We start from the raw sequence: 18,355 nt of genomic DNA, 5'->3' as shown, positions 1-18,355 counted from the left end.
TTTAGTTGCTATTATTTGATTAACACAAACTGAAAATTTTTAGGAAGAGTACCGTTAGAATGCATGAAATAGAAGCCTCTCTGAGTCCCTCAGAGAGAGAAAGGAAGGCAGTGATTGAATTGGAACCTTTAGAGAAACTGGAATATATTAAACCACACAGACATGAAGTAGGAGCGTAAGTTTCAGTTTTAAGTAGAAATATATCTTAAGTGCCTTAAGGGACTGTGTTAGCTAGTAAAAAGCCCTGAAGCCTAGTTCAGGGCTAAAGTTCAGTAGTGTTACTTTTCAGAAAATTAACTTAGCTCCAGACATAATGAAAACATAGCAGAACATTGCTTGCATTTCTAGATAGAACAGATTTGCATGAACAGCTAGAACTACGTGTGTAGATTTTGTGTACGAACTGACACTACTTCCACACGTTAGAATTAAGCTCAGATAGGTGTAGGAAGAATGCTTTAGAATCGTGTTTTTAGTTGATTGGATGATTTATGAATAAAATCCCCCTGTATTGGGATGAAAAGGAGGTGGTAGTAACTTCTGCTAGCTGCTACTGCTTCTGCTGGGAACATTGGGACTGTTCCAAGCTCCTTGTGCTGCTTCTGCTTGGAACATTGGGACTTCTATGCCAGAATGCTTGTAGCACAGACTTGGATACTCTCAACTCTGCGCCTTCGAGGCTGATGTATTCATGCAATAAACAACTTCACAACAACCAACAATGGCTCCTGTCTCTTCGAAGACCCAAGACCCACTCATAATTCAACAGAGCACAGTCTTAATGCAAGAGTAGAATTAAATATTACCTCTCTAAAGAACCAGAATGTCTTAAGCACATGAGGTTGGACAAGTTATTAACTTCTCATTGCTTATATTTATGCATTGCCTCCAGCTCTCAAGGGACTCAACAAAGGGAACTGTAACACATAACAAAGGTTTGTAACGCATGAATTCCTGCTGTGTTTGGGAAAAAGTTCTGCCAGTTAATGCACCTGTATACCTCTTGGAAATATTGTGATCCACATACTTGTAATGAAGGAAAAATCTAAGCTTGTTTGTAACATCCTATTTCACAGAAGTAGAATAATGGGATGAACACCTATCTGACTCCCTACCAAAAATCTATTGGCTTAAAACAGAACAAGTTTTCATCTCAGGTTTTCACAAGGACTTATTATGTTAAATAAGGGGAAAAACAAAGAACATAGTATTGTTACATATCAAGAAAGAATTATCTCGTCATTATGAAAGAACAAAGAGAAAGGGTCATGAGCTTTGGTTCATAGTGCAAGAAAATTTCATGTCCAATGAAAAGTGGAACAATACTGTGCATTCCTTAAAAATTAGAAGTTCTTCTTAGCTGCAGTTTCAAATTTAGAATTTGAGAGATTTGTCACCTTGTGAAACTGCACCCAGTAAGACACAAAGCAAAGGTACCCTTAAAAATGATGGTTCATCTGAGAGTGAAGTAAGAGATTTTTTTTTTTAGTTATTAAAAATCCTGAAGCATATAGCAAAATTCCTTTATCTCTCAGTGGGAACAGAAACTGAATTAAAGTATCAGACTTAGATTTTAGATTATTCAAACAGAAAAAGTCATTTTTATTATCTCATATTTTTACTTTAGTGACATCTAATAGCTCATCACAAGGAAGTATCCACAATGATAGAAAAATAGGAATAAAAAATTAAGTAGTAGTTTGTTCCCTGAAGAATCAGATGTGAATCTATGTAAAACCATGATGTACATGAAACAAAAGGCATAAAAAACAGTCACAAAATCATTCTTTTTCTGATTTTTGTAATCTTGAATGTTCTTGACTGCCTTATTAATCTTACTGTCATTTCTTAGTTTTTTTGTCCATTATGCAAGTTTCTGCCAATATTTTTGGGACCAGTCCAAACACCAGTCTTGGAAGTCCACCATTCTCAAATGTGGTCCCTTTGGGGAAAGGTCTAACCATTCAAAAATAACAAAGGCTTTCCTTAAATCCTCAGTAGAATAATTACTTTACAAGCCTACACAGGTTGTGGTTGGTGAAAAGTGGTGGGATAAATATCTACAACAGGCTGCTATCCTAAGCTCTAAGTAGCTAGTTTTATGTTTCAAAACCCTTCTTTGCTGCAGTGAACAAACAGTACTCAACCAGGATTTGTGTACCAGTCACCCCAGTATATGATAAGTTTAGTGATGTTATTTTGAGTGCTTCATGGTAAGACTGTTTCACCTGTCATAAAATAAGTTTTCACAGACAAAAGAGACAAGGAAGAAACCTACTAACATGGCACATAAACAGCAAAGCAAACATATGTGTATCAGGCCTGGCTACTATAAGTATTGCCTAACCATTGATGTGATTTTAATATAAAATTCACAACAAATGCTGGAGCAAGATTAAAGTGGAGAGCCATACCTCATTCAGTACTTCAAACTTTACTGCCCTGTGAGTACCCTTCAGCTGAGTGGTCACAGTATTCAACTATGAGTCATTGTGAAATTTAAGAACTGGCTTTGGATCTCTTCCAAGTAAATGTTCTAACTATTGTACTATCACAATATGAGGTTACCTCCTGCTGCTATCAATGTGGGCTCAAAAAAATGTTGACCAAGTCACTTAATTGAGAGTGCAGGACTATAAATTCTAACTAGAGATATTTCTTTTTCTCTATTCCAAATTTAATTCTGAGAATATAACGCTCTAAATCTGACCTGTATCCTCAATGTCTCCTCCAGCATTTTCCAGGTAGATTCTATTCAATGTAATAACTTACCATCTCTATACCACTCAGCACGAGGTCGTAGTCTTTTCAACTCTGGAGTGATCAACATAGAACACTTCAAGGTCAGTGTTTCACCTTCAGTTGCAAAAGTGACTCCAAACTTCTCCAGAAACTGGACATCAATGTGGGTGAAGCAAACATCGTGTGACAGGGGCACTATGCATGAGAAAATGAAAGGGTTCTTGAGTACAAGTAAATTGTACTTGGCACAGATTAGTGTCTGATCTGAGCAGGAGATGGGAGTTTTCTGTTATATTGAATGCTGATCTAGAAATTCAACTGGGAAAGCAAGAGCATCTGGACAGCTCCTACTGTAACTCAATGCTTAGAAAGCAAAGTCAGAAGAAGCAAGTTTTATCCAGTTTTCTAATCTGTGAAACATTGCCCTGACAAGAGGACATAAATTATCTAAGCAAATAGAAAAAAAAGGCTTACAGTGGAAGGGCATTATCGCAGCTGGGTGAGGCTCTTCCTCCTCTCTGAACCCTATGAATAAACATAGAAGAAATATTCAATGACATGAGCATTATATTTATTTACTGTTTTAAATATGAAGTAGGACTTACTTCGCACAATCACAGCACAATTAGTTGATGCCTGACCATGGACGTTTGTTGCAACTGCTGAATATGTTGCAGAATCATCAAAGTCAGCTCTGAAAAGGGGAAGGAGAAAAACAGATATCTCTTTATGCAAAGAAAAATTCTCCTAATGATTGATATTACAAGCTAAACTATGTCAACCATCAGGAAAGAGTATAAAGCTCTTTACTGGTAGGGGAAGTGTAGAAAGCTCTTTGCTGTCTACACAGTGCAAGACATCCATGAAAGACAATCAGGAAGCTGCTACTGTTTTTAACTGATGTTTTATCTCAGTTTAGTGTGCAGGCTGCATTAACTTTAGCAAACTGGAAATGACCTTTAGAGAATGATCAAAAGGAGATAGCTGGACAATGCCAGTCTGACTATTCCCTTTCTGTATGTAACCTTCTTTAATCCATCTTGCCTTTCTGTCATATTTTAGAAAAGAGACATAGAATAAAAGTACATGTCATTCTTGCTAAAAATGTGCCTTCTGTGGCTATTCCCATCTGGCAGACACTGGTATTTTTTGCTCTCTTATATCTCAATCCAGGAAAATGATAAAAACTCAGAAACACTGTTCAAAATTGTTTATGTGCATACATGTTTGGTTTGTTTGATATTTTAGTGAGAAAAAAATTCATTATGCAAGGACAGTATAAACAAATATAAAGCAAAAAATAATTACTTGGTGCAAAACACTGATAGATTGTCTCACTTAATACATCCTTCCTTGAAGTTCCATGAGCACATATACGACCAGTTATAGTATAGGTACAAACCTTGATGCCCCAGTTCTTTTCTTTAAAATGGAGTCCATCATGAATAGTTTATTTAGTAATAAATTTAATGGAGGCCACTCAAAAGTTTTCAATTATAAGATACAATAGTGTGAATGCATCCATTTAGTTTCTTCTCAGAAGAACAAATTTGTGTCTTCTTGGCAACTGCCAAGAGATGAAATTCTGATTGCACTTGTCCTCTAAGAGGTCATGTATCCCAGATGTGGGAGAAGGAATATGTTAGGGGGTTTTATGCAAATTGCAAAACAGGATGCCAATTTTGGAGTATATAGCAGCTGTCACAGAGACATCAGACACCTATTTTTCACTTCTTGTGTATGTTCTGGACAGTGTCATATCATAAAATGATACTATCAGTACTGTGATGTCTAAAGCACAACTTGATGAAAGTCCCGTTAAATTGCAATTTATCTCTAAATTTACAGGTCTAACAGGTCCTCCTGGAGGCAACCCTACAGCCACATATTTCACAAAATCAAGAAATCAATTACAAAGTCTATCATGCAATTAATTATCAAAGACAAAAGGGTAAGTCCTAAGACTACAGTCTTAACCAAAAAAAGCCTGCAGCTGGGTAGGAAACCCTAATACAGTCTGGACAGGTACAGTGAGACTGAAAAACAATTTAAAGAATTGAAATCATAGAATTGTTAAGTTTGGAAAAGACCTCTAAGATCATCAAGTCCAACTGCCAACCCAGCACTACCACCATGTTAAACCATTAAACTATGACTTCATGGGCCAGAGCTGCAGGATTTTTGAAAACTTCGAGGAATGGTGACTCAACCACTTCCCTGGGCAGCCTGGTCCAATGCTTGACAACCCTTCCAGTGAATAAATTTTTCTTAATATCTAAACTAAACCTCTCTGGTGCAGTTGAGGCTGTTTTCTCTTGCCTTGTCACTTGTCACTTGGGAAAAGAGCCTGGCCCCACCTGGCTACAACCTCCTTTGAGGCAGTTGTAGGAGCAATATGGTCCCTCTGAGCCTCTTTTTTTTCTGCAGGCTCAACACCCCCACTTCCCTCAGCTGCTGCTCACATGACTTGTGCTCCAGACTCTTTCCACCAGCTCCATTGCCTTTCTCTGGACACACTGCAGCACTTCAATGTTCTTCTTGCAGTGAGGGGCCCAGAACTGAACACAGGACTCCAGATGTGGCCTCAACAGTGTCAACTACAGGGAGACAATCCCTGCCCTGCTCCTGCTGGCCACACTATTGCTCATACAGGCCAGGATGCCATTGGCCTTCTTGGCCACCTGGGCACACTCTGACTCATGTTCAGCTGTTGTCAACCAGCACCTTCAGGTCCTTTTCCACTGGGCAGCTTTCCAGACACTCTGTGCCCAACTTGCAGCCCTGCCTGGAGTTGTTTTGATCCAAGGGCAGGATTCATCATTTTGCCTTGTTGAACCACACATAGCTGGCCTCGGCCCATTGATCCAGCCTGTCCAGATCCCTCTGCAGACCCTTCCCACCCTCCAACAGATAAGCACACCCACCCAACTTGGTGACATCTGCAGACCGACTGTGGCTGCACCTGTTCCCCTCATCCACATCACTGATGACAGTATCAGAGTTCTTGCTCCATCACTGAGCACTGGGGATCACCACTTGTGACTGGCACTATCTGGATGTAATCTCATTCATCACCATTCTCTGAGCTGGATGCTATTTAACAGTTTGTTTCCATGAAGGTTTTTAAGGAAATTACAATACCTGTTCCCAGAGCTATATAAAGCTTAACTGATTCTGGACTTGTTTGAGAGATGTCAGACTTGACAGTACTTCTTCGCAATGAATTTTTAAAAGCAGAACATTTTTTTCACTATCCCAGTTTCACACTGTTTAACACTTGTGTAATAAAATGCCAAAAAGCAATATAAAACTGCAGTAAAGGACAATTTCCTAAGGCATGTTATGCCTCTATACTGAAATGTGCATAGTTAGTAGATTTATCACAGTCTGGTACAGTATCTTACTATAGCAAGTTAACAACAGATGAAGAAGCTCAAAGATTTCTTATAAGGGGCATTGCAGAATTGACTGTTCTGTAGCTTTAAGGCATTTTTGTCACTCTGCTATATCCCTAACTTAAGAATCTATATATAAAGAACATACAATAAATATAGTAGGTAGTATATTTAATAACATATATTACATATTAGCAAATTAAACAGCATTCATCCCCAGAAATTGGATCTTGATTGCCCTAATGTTGATGCTTTAAACACCCCTTGCCAAGCCTTGGTGTGCTCCAGCTCACCAAAAGGATTCCCACACACAGCTCAGGAGATAGTGAAGGACCTTTTCCAGAAAGCAGTCTGGATGTCTGGCAGCCCTGTCCCGAAGGGTGAGAAAATTAGTCTATCTCACACCAGGAGGTCACTGTGGCAGAGCATGTCTTTAATTTGCTGTGCAGGCAGAGCCCAGGAGTGCATTTCCTAGGCACTGGTGGCAGGAATATGTCACAGCATGCCCTGCAGTCCTTATCCCCAGATACCTACCCTACAAAGGTTTCCTGCCCTCCAAGCCACATCCCAACCACATCCTGCCTAGGACCCACAGAGGTGCACAATGTCTTCCTACCACCTGCAAGCCCAGGTTTACCCTGGATGAGCCAGACCCTCCCAAAGGATGGTGCACACTTACCCCTGGCAGGACACTGCTGAGAGAGCCATCCTGTGTATGCTGACCAGGCCAGATCCCTCCCTGGCCTGGGCATGATTTAGACAGCACACAGCACCCAGCTCATAAATGAGTGATGAACATTTCACCAGCACTGCTGCACTAGGCCATTTCCTCACATAAACAAAGCATTACTTCAGGCTGCTTCACTTCTCTTAAATCCAACTTAACTACTCTCTAACATTTTGTTGCTCCTATAGAGTGCTGACAACGAAGACAAAAAAAAATCAGCATGGCTTGACTGAGGTTAACTCTGATTAAACCTCACTTTAAACCAGTCATCATCTGCTCTCAGTGTTGACTTCATTTTCCAGTAGAACACCAGATAAAATTGTTAAATAGGAACCTATACCTGTAAGAATTACACAGGATTTAGGATCTAAAGAGAGATTTATTGTTAAAAAACAGGTGGCCTAAAAGTAATATAGAAAATAAAGAAACATGTATTGTGGACTAACTTGGGGTCCCAAACTGTGCTAATCCACTAAAAGTGTCAGAAATGTAAAGGTGTAAGAACTTCAAAGTTGTCTCCCAAAAATGAAGAAGTAGAATGGCAGATATCTGATTAACTTTTGAAATGGATATAGATCTGTGCTCATCTAAATCCCCTCCCCATAGTTTTGCTCTCTTAAGAAACAGCAAAACACATCTTTTGATGAGCTCTGTTTGTGATGGTGTCCAAGGTAGAGAAAACAGAATATTTTCTTAAATGTCTCTAGAACAGACAGGAGTGTCACAAAAGGGTCATATCTTTAGCCAAATGAAGTTCAAAATCTAAAAGCAAATATTTCACAAAAGTTAGTGACAGAATTATAATTAATTTTCTCAGGAAGAACATTAGAAGTAACTGACCAAATAGCTGACCACATTCTTACAGCATCCTTTGTTTTTTATGAAGAGAAATGAGGCTCTTACAGTTATTATGAACACACAATTCCACAGGCCAGGCACTTCTTGCTATTTAAGAGGTCAAAACAACTCTACCATTTTCTGTAGCTTACTGCTTTGAAAGCAATTTATATGTCTTTGCTATGATCACTCCTCTGACTGTCCAGAACAGAAATAATCTTAGACAGCCTAGTACTCACTGAGACCCCTTTAAATCTTATATTGGAAATGTAGGGTTTTAGTGGCTAGGAGCTAGACAGCACTTTTGTTTCATATTCACTATGAAGAAAGTTGGACAGGACGGTAAGTTACATAATGTTCTGACTTTTCTTTTGTGCCAGATAATGCTCAGATGGAGGATTATCCTGGAAATTATCTATTTCCTTGCATGCTAAAAAAATCTTAGATTTCCTAAATTGCACTGTCAAGTGCACTGAGTCAAGACCAGCTAGAAACTACATTTGAAGTACCCAGGAGGCAAGGTGTGGTCTAACAGTTATTCTTGTTTTATGATGGAGAATCTGTTTTTCAGCCTTTACAGAGGTCAGATAAAATATGCATAGAGTACATTTAGATAGCATAAAGTGTGACTGCAGAACTGTATCTCTCCCAAGGTACTAATACTTTTTTGCAAATATTAAATTGCTCTGAATCCACATGAGGTTCTGAAGTGCTAATACTTGTATGGGGAATATTCCCCAGGCAGATATATCTATTTAAAATGCATATATTCATCCAACTGCCTAGTGTACATTTAAACACAGGAGTTAAGAGTGAAATAGAATCTTTGCCTGAATTAGAACACAATTCAGTGCATGTAAAGAACACGAAGCAGTAGATAGTAAATTACAGAGTTAAAAATTATTCCTTTGAATTCAAATGACAAAATTTTCAGTGTTATGTGACATCAAATTGTGGAAATACTCTGCAGAATTGCCATCGCCTGCCCTGATTCTCCAGTCAGAATGAATCTGACTGATTCTTTTTGTTTGGTTGGATTTCATGTTTAGGAAGAGGGACCTCATTTCCCCATTTCCTGAAGCTCCCAGCTACAGCAGCTTATAGGGGACGGTGACTGACAAATCACCGGATTTGGGGGCTGTTGTTTACCTTTCAGCAAGGAAAGGAGAGCAGTACACCATTTTGCTGCCTGTACAGCCACTGATACTGCATTCCTGCAAAACCCAGGGAGCTGCAGCCTGTCACCCACCCACCAGGCACACCCAAAGGCTCTGCGGGCTCCGCCGGAGGATTGCCTTTGTCTCAGCACCTCTGCTCTGCCCTGCTTCCCCCTCCGGCGGAGAACGGGCGCGCCTCGCTCTCCAGCTCTCCAGATTAAATCACCTCAAGCCTTTCGTGCCTAATCAAACTAAAATAGCACTCTACTGACCGCACAGGGTCATTTGTTAAATGAGAATAGCTAGAAGAGAAGGTTAATTCAATTTTTAAGCTTTCCTTTTTTGAGGCGGCGCGGGTGGTGCTGAGGGCGGGGGCGCCGGAGCGGAGGCTGGCTCTGCCTGTGCCGGCAGGGTTACAGTGCACTCTGCAGGCAGGAGTTACACTGCATTACACTGGATTACACTGCACTCTGCAGGCTCTGCCTGTGCCGGCAGGGTTACAGTGCACTCTGCAGGCAGGAGTTACACTGCATTACACTGCACTCTGCAGGCCCTGCCGGTGCCAGCAGGGTTACAGTGCACTCTGCAGGCAGGAGTTACACTGCATTACACTGCACTCTGCAGGCCCTGTCTGTGCCGGCAGGGTTACAGTGCACTCTGCAGGCAGGAGTTACCCTGCATTACACTGCACTCTGCAGGCAGGAGTTACACTGCATTATGCTGCACGCTGCAGGCAGGAGTTACACTGCATTATGCTGCACGCTGCAGGCCCTGCCTGTGCCGGCAGAGTTACACTGCACTCTGCAGGCAGGAGTTACACTGCACTCTGCCGGCTCTGCCTCACGCTGCTGCTGCTGCTGCTGCAAACCTGCTCCTCTGCCACTGCTTGGGCTGGGACTTCATCTAGGAAAGGGAGAGGGACCTAAGGAAAGACAAAATGCTGTCAGACCTTGAGCCCTATATACACAGAACCTGTGTATATATGAATCAGTTTTATATATGAACCAGTGTGGCCACACCACACTGGCAGGGCCTTGAAATGTCGAATGTTCCCTGCCCAGCTCAGCTCATCCTCCTGCTCACTGAGGGGTGGGAGTCAGGAATGCCCCCAGGGAGGAGCATCCTGCAGTCTCCTCTACACAGCAGCCAATGTAGATGGGAGTATAACACAGTCAATCACAGCTAAATACAACCAGGTGGTCCATTTAATAAGTCTTCATGGTAAACAAACACAAAAGCCCAACTCTGTTGCTAAACAAGTATTAGCAAGCAAGAAGTTTAAAATGTAACAACTGTTAATTACAAGATATTCACTAAGAAAATATTTTTTAGCTATTTCATAAAGCAATGGCCACCCTCATCTTGACTACCACTGATACAGAAATCTTTTCAAAATCTTTTCTTTTACTATGTACCTATCCATAGTTAAATTATGCGAGATAAAAAATACATTTTAAACAAACCCACACGTTCTCAGACACGTATGATTTATTTGAACTACCAGGAGCTTTCCCTCCAAGGATTCCTCACAGTCTCCTCCTAATAACCTATCAGATGTGAGTTGAAAGATGGGATGAACCACTACCCCAGTGCATATCACTTCTGCAATCATTATGAGATCTGCAAAGAACAGAATTAAACTCTAAACTCCTTTTCTTCACTGCTCAAGGGAGATTTTGAGCTCAAACTCCAATTTGAAGAAGTTTAAAAAGAACAAGAAAGAAATGCTATATGATCATGTTAGCCCTGAATGCATGTAAAAAATGTGGTAAATTGAGAACATAGCATCATGAAAAAATATGAGACAGAGAAACTAAAATTATCTGGTTACTGTATAGGCTTATGGGTTCTGGAGAACAGCAAACAGTGGGGGATGAAATTGTGTCCAGTTACTACTTTAAGACAACAAGGTGACAGTAAGGTTTTGGTGCCTCAAGAATGTTTCCACTGGGCTCAGGGAATACTCACAAGAATAAATAACACACTTGCATCAGAAGGAAAAAGTTCACTCCCTGGGCTTCGCTGAAGTGCTAGAAAAGTAGCCAAGAAATTCCAAGGCCCTTCTGAGCGGCTGTGGATAAGATTACATTCAGCTCAGCACTTTAGTATGAACAGCTGAGAAGAGCACAGAAGTGGATAGGAAGAAACTCCTGATGGCTCCACCTCCCAGAGAAACAAATTATTCATAAAATACAAAATGTAAGTGCACAAAGATATTAATGGAAGATACAGAATTAATTGATATGTTGGTATAAAAGCATTAATAACTTATATATTTTAAGCATTCTCTATACATCTATTTCTTTCAATACAAGATACACCTAATTATGGACTAGCAAAACATTCTTCCATTTCCTGCATGTCCATCTTCTGTGTTTTTAGGGCAGAAAACACAGCTGATGATCAAGTTTTGAAATAAAATGGATTAGTAACAAAGAAAAAAATTAATTAGAAATTTTAATTTAATAAGGTCTATAAATCATAACCATCCCCCAGTATTAAATGTAGAAGGGAAATCTCTGTGAGAGCAGCTAGGAATATTTAGGTGGCAAAAAGATCACACTGCCAGACAGAATGAAAGAGAAATGGAGCAAAAGTTTCTGAAGATGGCAGCTTGGCTGAATGTGAGGGAGTCTGCATAAGTAGATACAGGTCTGGGACTAGCAGACACGGGGTGGGGAAACCTGAGTGGGTGCCCATAAATGACTCTGTGGTATGTCTGAACTTGCCTGAAATACAGCTGGGTCTGAACACTCCCAAAGCTGGTTGTGCCTACATGACCAATAACCAGCAGAGAAAAAATAAAAATCACCAAGGGGATGGAAGCCATTATTATCCTTCAGCCTCATGATTACAGGTGTTCAGAAAGCAGCATCAGCACTGATTCTCATTTCTTCTAAAAGCTATTTACTCCCAAAATGTCACAAGGGGACCTACTACTACATAACTGGCATCTGGAGTCACCAAGCAGCTCCTCAGGAGTGCTTACCAAGGGAAATAAACAGTCACAGCCACTCGCCATCAGGAAGTGACCAAAGTTTCATCTCCTGACTGGTACTCACACATATCCAGACAAAGGGGAGACTTTTCCATTTCCCTGCTAAAAGGGAGAGGAGTGAAAAAGGACAAGCTGGTTTCATATTTTAACCTCCTGTTATTATTTTCAGAAGTAATCTTGGTAGGAAGAAGCAGTGGTATGAACAGATTCCATGGGTACAGAGAGCAGTTAGCAAGCATGGCCTGGGGGTAGAAGACTGAGTGCCATTGAAGCATCTTAGGAAGCAACAATCTGGTGATTCTTGCTGCCAGATTCTCTATAGGGATGTGTTTCTCCCATCCTGAGCTGTGAAAAGGTTGAGAGTTGGGCTGGACTTGGCTGCAGGAGGACAAAGGCAAGTAGTTTTTCCCAAAGACAAAAGAAATTATACACTTATTTTCTGTACTAATGCCACAATGCTGTGCTCAGGGCTGCTTCCACTACTGACAGATGGAGACAGGGTAGAAGATTAAATGTTTGGCCAGCCAAGTGTTAGCCACAAATATTCCAGCGCAGCTGATGCTCATGCTCTGGAGAAATTAAAGAAGAGGTTTCTGTCTCTGCTCTAGATACTAATTTTCTATTTAAATATTGTAGTAATTTCTTCATTTTTATTTGGGTTTTAAATTTTTTTAAAAAGCATACCCCAAGTCACATGGAACATTTTAATTGTTTCAGAAAACATGGGATTAGTTTATGGGAAGCTGTTATATTCAAGCATATTCTATATCACAAAGTTAGCATTTTGCAAAAATAAAATTAATTTCATTAGAACCTTCCAAAAAAGTTATTTACACTTCCCTACTTTGCGGAAGAAGAAAAAAAAGAAGGTGAAAAATTAAGCAGGACCTAGCATACAGTTAAACAAATACAGCCGTGTATCCATGTCCTGCCCGGCTATAATTTTGTTTACCTAAAAGAGCATCATGACAAGAAAATATAATTTTCCACTTCAAATGCTGAGAATATATAATTCTAATAAAAAAGGAACTACCATTTTTTCAGCTACCTGCCTCTTCTTTTCATATCGCATAGATTGCTGAAGTTAATGAATAAAAATATCTACTTTATCATTTCATTTTCATAATCTAATATTCGGGTACTCAGTGAACCTTCTCCAGCCTAAAAGTGAGTGCCAACAGAAAAGTGTGTTGAATTTAACAATTCTCTTACAGCCCTTGTGTGAATTTTAAATTTTATTTGATATAAAATACTTTCTATAGAGTATAAAAAAGCTGGTTTATTCTCCAGAAAGATTTACCTGTGTATATGTAATACATGTACTCCATATTTGCTTTCAATTCTGTACTTTGTTGGATCACTTGCAGGAGAAATCAGTTCCTCATTTTTGTACCTGACAATCAAGAAAAAAATAAAACTCATTAATATCAGCAACTATTCCTTAATCTGGTAGATCTTTGGATCAACATATAATTTACTATTATCTGAACTCTCTCTGCTTGCACAGAGTATTTTCCAGTATGTGTGGATAGATAAATATTGGGCCATGAAGGTAAAGCAGGGCCATCACAGTAGCAAGAAAGTGGAAAGAGAAGATGTGCACTCAATCTAGAAGATGAGAAAAAGAAGTAAAGAGAAGATGGCATGGGGCTTGAACTTTCAAATCCACTAACCCTGACACAAGATGGGAAGCAAACTTTATCTTCCACCACAGTAAAACAGTTCAGCACAATAAAAAAGGGGAGCAGCAACAGCATTATGCCTCATGTTAGGTCTTTACAGTCCATCCTAAGGCTTTCATATTCATAGGACAGCACCTGTCCAGGGAGGAGGGCAGCTGAAAGAACCTTTATGTCCTCCTCAATGACCACAGATACGGCCCATGACAACAGTGGTGCTATGCACATTTTCCCAGGCTTAGAAAGTAGCCTGTGAGTTCGGTGTATTTTGCCACTTGCTACTTTGTGTTCAGGAAAATCAATGGCCAGAAAGACTGGAATGCCTTCCACTGTCTGCCTTCTGAAATGCTTGAGTTTGTTTCTCACATTGCACGGGGCCACTCAGCAAGTTTTCCTCCCACTCCTCCCACTGCAGTATCAACTGCTACGATCCAGCACATCTAGGAGGATTATAAAGAGGATTTAACAAAGCCATTATACATGACACTTATCAGTTATGGCATAACTTTCAAATGAAAAAAGCTTAACAACATTTTTAGAGGGCTAGGAAAGGCCAGTCTCTTACCATTGTACAACAGGCGTTGGAAATCCTTGCACAGTAAAGCAGAGGCTTACGGACATCTTCTCCCAGATGGTGTGAGACCTCAGGCGCACTAGAATTTCAGGGGCTCGACTTATTCTTTCTTCAATGATATGTCTTTCCAGAGCCATATTTTCTTCTACCTATTCAACATGGGAAAAGAAAAGAAGCATCTGGCACCAGACTCAAACAGGGTAGGAGATCCAACCTTAAATTCACAAAAAGATGTTTAATCATTACTCATATTTGAAGCACAGGCTCAAATTTCAGTACATCTTGTAATTATTTTTGCATAGGAGCAAAAAGATTCAGCAGGTACCATTCTTTGCACAGCAAGTCTATCCAGATGTTCTCGAGCTCGGTGCCTGGCAGTGTGAATCTCTTTTTCCAAAGCCGACAACTCACTGGCAAAACGGATTCTTTTCTCATCACTTACATGAGACTTTTCCTCATGAGTCCTGTGGGACAAGAAAAAAAACATCAGGTAACCACTGTGACGGTTTAAGTTTGTCACTCATACTCATCAGGGCACCAAGGGCTATGAAACCATATCAGCAGGATGTAAAATTTAGGTTTGGAATCATTCTTCACATCTATGTGCATATCCTGAGGATGCAAAATCATGTGAACTTTCTTCATATTCTTCCCCTCTGTATTTGTGGGGCCATATCTCTAAGTCTTGAATTCTGCTATGGTCACATTGACATGGTTCCCCACTGTTCTCTGGTAATCAAGATCAAGAACCTGCCTAGCCTCCTTCTGGCCCCTGATTTTCCTTCCCATGGGCACAAGGAGGCAGAGAAGTGAAGGCAAGTTCTGTGCCTGTTCACAACCTTTTAAAAGTTGTGCCTAGGTTACATAGTACCCTTAGCTTTACAAGCTTTAGAACCTGGGAGCTCTTGTAGCTCCACGGGCTGTATCATCTGACCTCACCTGAAAGATACAGACCAAGGAATTCACAAGGATTTGATGAACAGTTGCATGCAAAAAAAGCTGTCCCTTGACAAGGATGAGCAGGAAATATTATAGAAACTACCAGGAAAAATATAAAGTTTGGGAAAAATTGTGAGTTGTTCCCTGAAAACCTAATTCCACAGATTTTCCAGAATTCCTAAAAATACCCCAAGTCATAAATGTTTTTAGGAGGAGCTAGCTAAGTTTCCTTCATTCATGCTGATTCAGTAAACATGCTGATTGTCTTTTCTTTCCCAGGACAAAAGAAGGTAGTGAATATCAAATATTTCTAACATGTCTGTCAATATAGTCAACATATGGCAAGACTCTGAGAGCATAACCCAAATAAGAAAACTTCCACAAAATTCAGTGAATCAAGATATTTTTCTGATACTTAAATTTATTTGTACCTACCATTTCAATGCACTTTAAATACCAGCCATGTCTTGCCATTTTTTATATTGCTGAATTTTAAAACAGTTTTAAAACCCTAAATTAAAGTATACAAAATCATTTGATTTTCCTAGAGATTTCTGTTCTGAGGTTACATATTTCAAACCAATCCAAGTACCAGAACCATACAGATGTGTATGATTTGCGCCACATATTTTCTACAAACAAAGCAGAATTCCTTCTTGTAATATAAATCCTCCATGTCTTTCATGCAGTAACTGTAGAGCAAAGCAGAGCAGAAACAGTGAAATTCACTAAGGGGAATTATTGCCATCAACATGGTTACTCTGGGATATCTTATCAAGCAGTAACTGAGACATGACAGTAAACCCTTTTGATATTCAGGAAATAATTTAAAACATTTAAATTGATCCAAATTAGAAATTTAGGAATAGTAGAGTAGCTCTGTTCAAAATGAGTTCTGGGTACCCAGTGGATTCTAATTTATTTTTGGTTTAAAGCTGTTTTCAAGGGTCAGAGTGGGGACCAGGAGAACAACTCTGGTTTGAAATATGAGACTGAAAGTGACACTCAGTCATTTAGTGTTCCAGCCAAAATAGATTAGTGAAGAACAGTGACAGAGAAGCCTCCAGTCTTGTCAACTCTGAAAAGAGCCCTGGCAAAAGAGTTGGGACCAGAGCCACTACACAGGTCAGAGTGGACCAAGAGAGCTTTACCTTTTCCTGGATTCCTGCATCGCTTCATGTGCCAAGGTGCGTGCCCTCCTGGCACAGAGTCTGCATGTGGTTTTGCCCAAGCCAGTCGATTCATAGTAAGCAGCCTGCCTGGAAGCAGCCCTTCAAATATAAAAGACATTGTTATAACCCAGCAATTCAGGTAAAACATGAACTCACAAATGTCAAAGAAATTACTTTGAGCTCAATGAGCTGAACACCATGACTGAGCATTGTTCAGCGAGAAATCTTTGCATTCGCACTGACTGCACTAAGTGGTGATTGTCACTTGTCCTTCCAGGGCTTAATGCCCATCATCTGTCACTGGGGTCATTAGGCATTTTTATTTCATTCTATTAAATTTATATTTATTTCAGTCTTCAATCATTCAGGTGTGATGATAGCATTTCAGTGAACCCCAAGGGTACCAGACTGTCTAATACACAAATCATAAAGATTCCCCATAGCATTGTCTGTTTCAAAGTGTTCCTGCTTTTCTATATTTCACAGATCTTTCTGCAACTTTCCTCTTTCATAAGGGAAACTGGACCAGCTAGACAATTAGGTAGGCATGTTAGTTACTAAGTAGGGAGAATGGCAATTCTGAAGCAACCGCAATACAAAGTTTCAGGCTTTGAGATACAAAGAATGTGGTTTTTTCTGGTTAAAACTCTGAGATTTCAAATGAGAAGCATTAAGCTTTCATTTAAGTTTAAAAAGGAAATTGAATCACAAAACCTATAATTAGTTATAGCCAACTTCAGGAGAAGGAATATCATCATGTCATACAGAAGAATGGGTAAAAAGTTGTTTCTATGACTTACAATAAATTTCACAGCAATTTTTCTTAAGTCAGAGTTTCAATTTTAGCCTACAAAGAATAATTTTAAATTTAGAGGTACCAAACAGGACAGATCCTAAGCTAAAAGGCCTGTGTAGGTATCTTGCAATGCTGCTAGGAAGTTTAGCTAGGCTGGTGGGAGACTACAGACAAGGAGCATGCCAATGGAAGGAAGAGGGAAACTATCATTCTGTATAAATCACACTTTTTTGGGTGGAGGGGAAAGGTAAGTATCTTGATTTTAAGGACTGACTACCCAAAACAGAGACCTGCTTATGCTCAAATACACAGCACTTACTTTCTTGCTGCATATTCCTCAAGTACATATCTTGTCTGAATGTTGCGATAGGACTGATCAAAGTGCTTGTGCCTCCTCTGGTAAAATGGCACTGCTACTGAAGACATGCTTCCTCTGTGACAGCCAGTAATTCCTGCAGAGAGTAAAGTTAGCCATACATTTAACCATGCACACATTTAGTCATATATTTCAGACTCTTTGGTGTGGTATTTTTTGATATGTAGACATGTGTGTGAATACGTCCAAATGTATAAAATTGCACCAATTTGTGACAAATAGAGCCATCAGTCACATGCCTCAGACTGTAACTTATCAGTCGTGCAGTGTGAGCTATGGAATCACAGATGATAGCATAAAAGATATTTCACCAGATCATTTTTCTCCTTCTTTGCAGATGTCATTTAACGCCTCCAGAGAAATTTCCAGGGATGGAAATTTGACAGTTTTTTGGCTGTTGTTAGACAGTTCAGCACTCTCTTCTTCAAACCTTTCACTTTTTCCACTTTGGCAATTTATGCTCACTGTGTTTTGTTCAATTCACCATGACAAAAAATAGACAATATTCTCTCACTTTTGTAGCAGCTTGTTGAAGATTTTCTTTACTTTTCTTTCCTGCTCTCTTGTTTAAACTCAACAAAGCTGGCTTATGCAATCTTCCTTCATGCGTTATTTTTTCTGGACTATAAATCATTTTGGCTTCCTTCTTGTGGACTTTCTCCAAAGCATGGCATAGTTTTTGATCAATATTTGGATAGAAGGTTCTACGAAACATTCTAGGTGCCCCTGGAAACAGTGTAGGGGACAAAACCACGTTTCCCACTGAGTTAGATTTAAGCAGACTACCAACCACATTATTGAAAGAACATGGAGGTGCCTACATCCCTTTGTGCTCATTAGAAATATGATGACAACTTCTTGCAAAAGTGGGGAATATCATGAGCCATGTTGTGAGTAGGTGCCAGTTTGTGTAACTGCAGTCTCAGTGGGATATGGGGTTCTCTACTCCTGGGCCATTTGTCC

At 39.8% G+C, this 18,355-nt stretch overlaps 1 protein-coding gene across 1 annotated transcript in view; it reads right to left on the bottom strand.

Annotated features, from left to right (window-relative positions):
- Positions 1-17,442, bottom strand: part of MYOM2 (myomesin 2) — a 69,261-nt gene extending 51,819 nt beyond the window's left edge. Inside the window, exons 1-8 of the mRNA XM_066545871.1 lie at positions 17,336-17,442; positions 16,200-16,319; positions 14,435-14,573; positions 14,101-14,258; positions 13,157-13,249; positions 3,348-3,436; positions 3,217-3,267; positions 2,773-2,937 (exon numbers count right to left, since the gene is read on the bottom strand). Coding sequence (XP_066401968.1) covers positions 2,773-2,937; positions 3,217-3,267; positions 3,348-3,436; positions 13,157-13,249; positions 14,101-14,258; positions 14,435-14,573; positions 16,200-16,319; positions 17,336-17,442 — 922 coding nt within the window. The remainder of the gene's footprint in view (positions 1-2,772; positions 2,938-3,216; positions 3,268-3,347; positions 3,437-13,156; positions 13,250-14,100; positions 14,259-14,434; positions 14,574-16,199; positions 16,320-17,335) is intronic.
- Positions 17,443-18,355: the final 913 nt, after the last annotated feature.

The sequence above is a fragment of the Molothrus aeneus genome, chromosome 3 (genome assembly GCF_037042795.1).
Source record: "Molothrus aeneus isolate 106 chromosome 3, BPBGC_Maene_1.0, whole genome shotgun sequence".
Taxonomy (NCBI): domain Eukaryota; kingdom Metazoa; phylum Chordata; class Aves; order Passeriformes; family Icteridae; genus Molothrus; species Molothrus aeneus.
The sequence above is the reverse complement of the archived record's forward strand: the minus strand, read 5'-3'. Positions and strand labels throughout refer to the sequence as shown.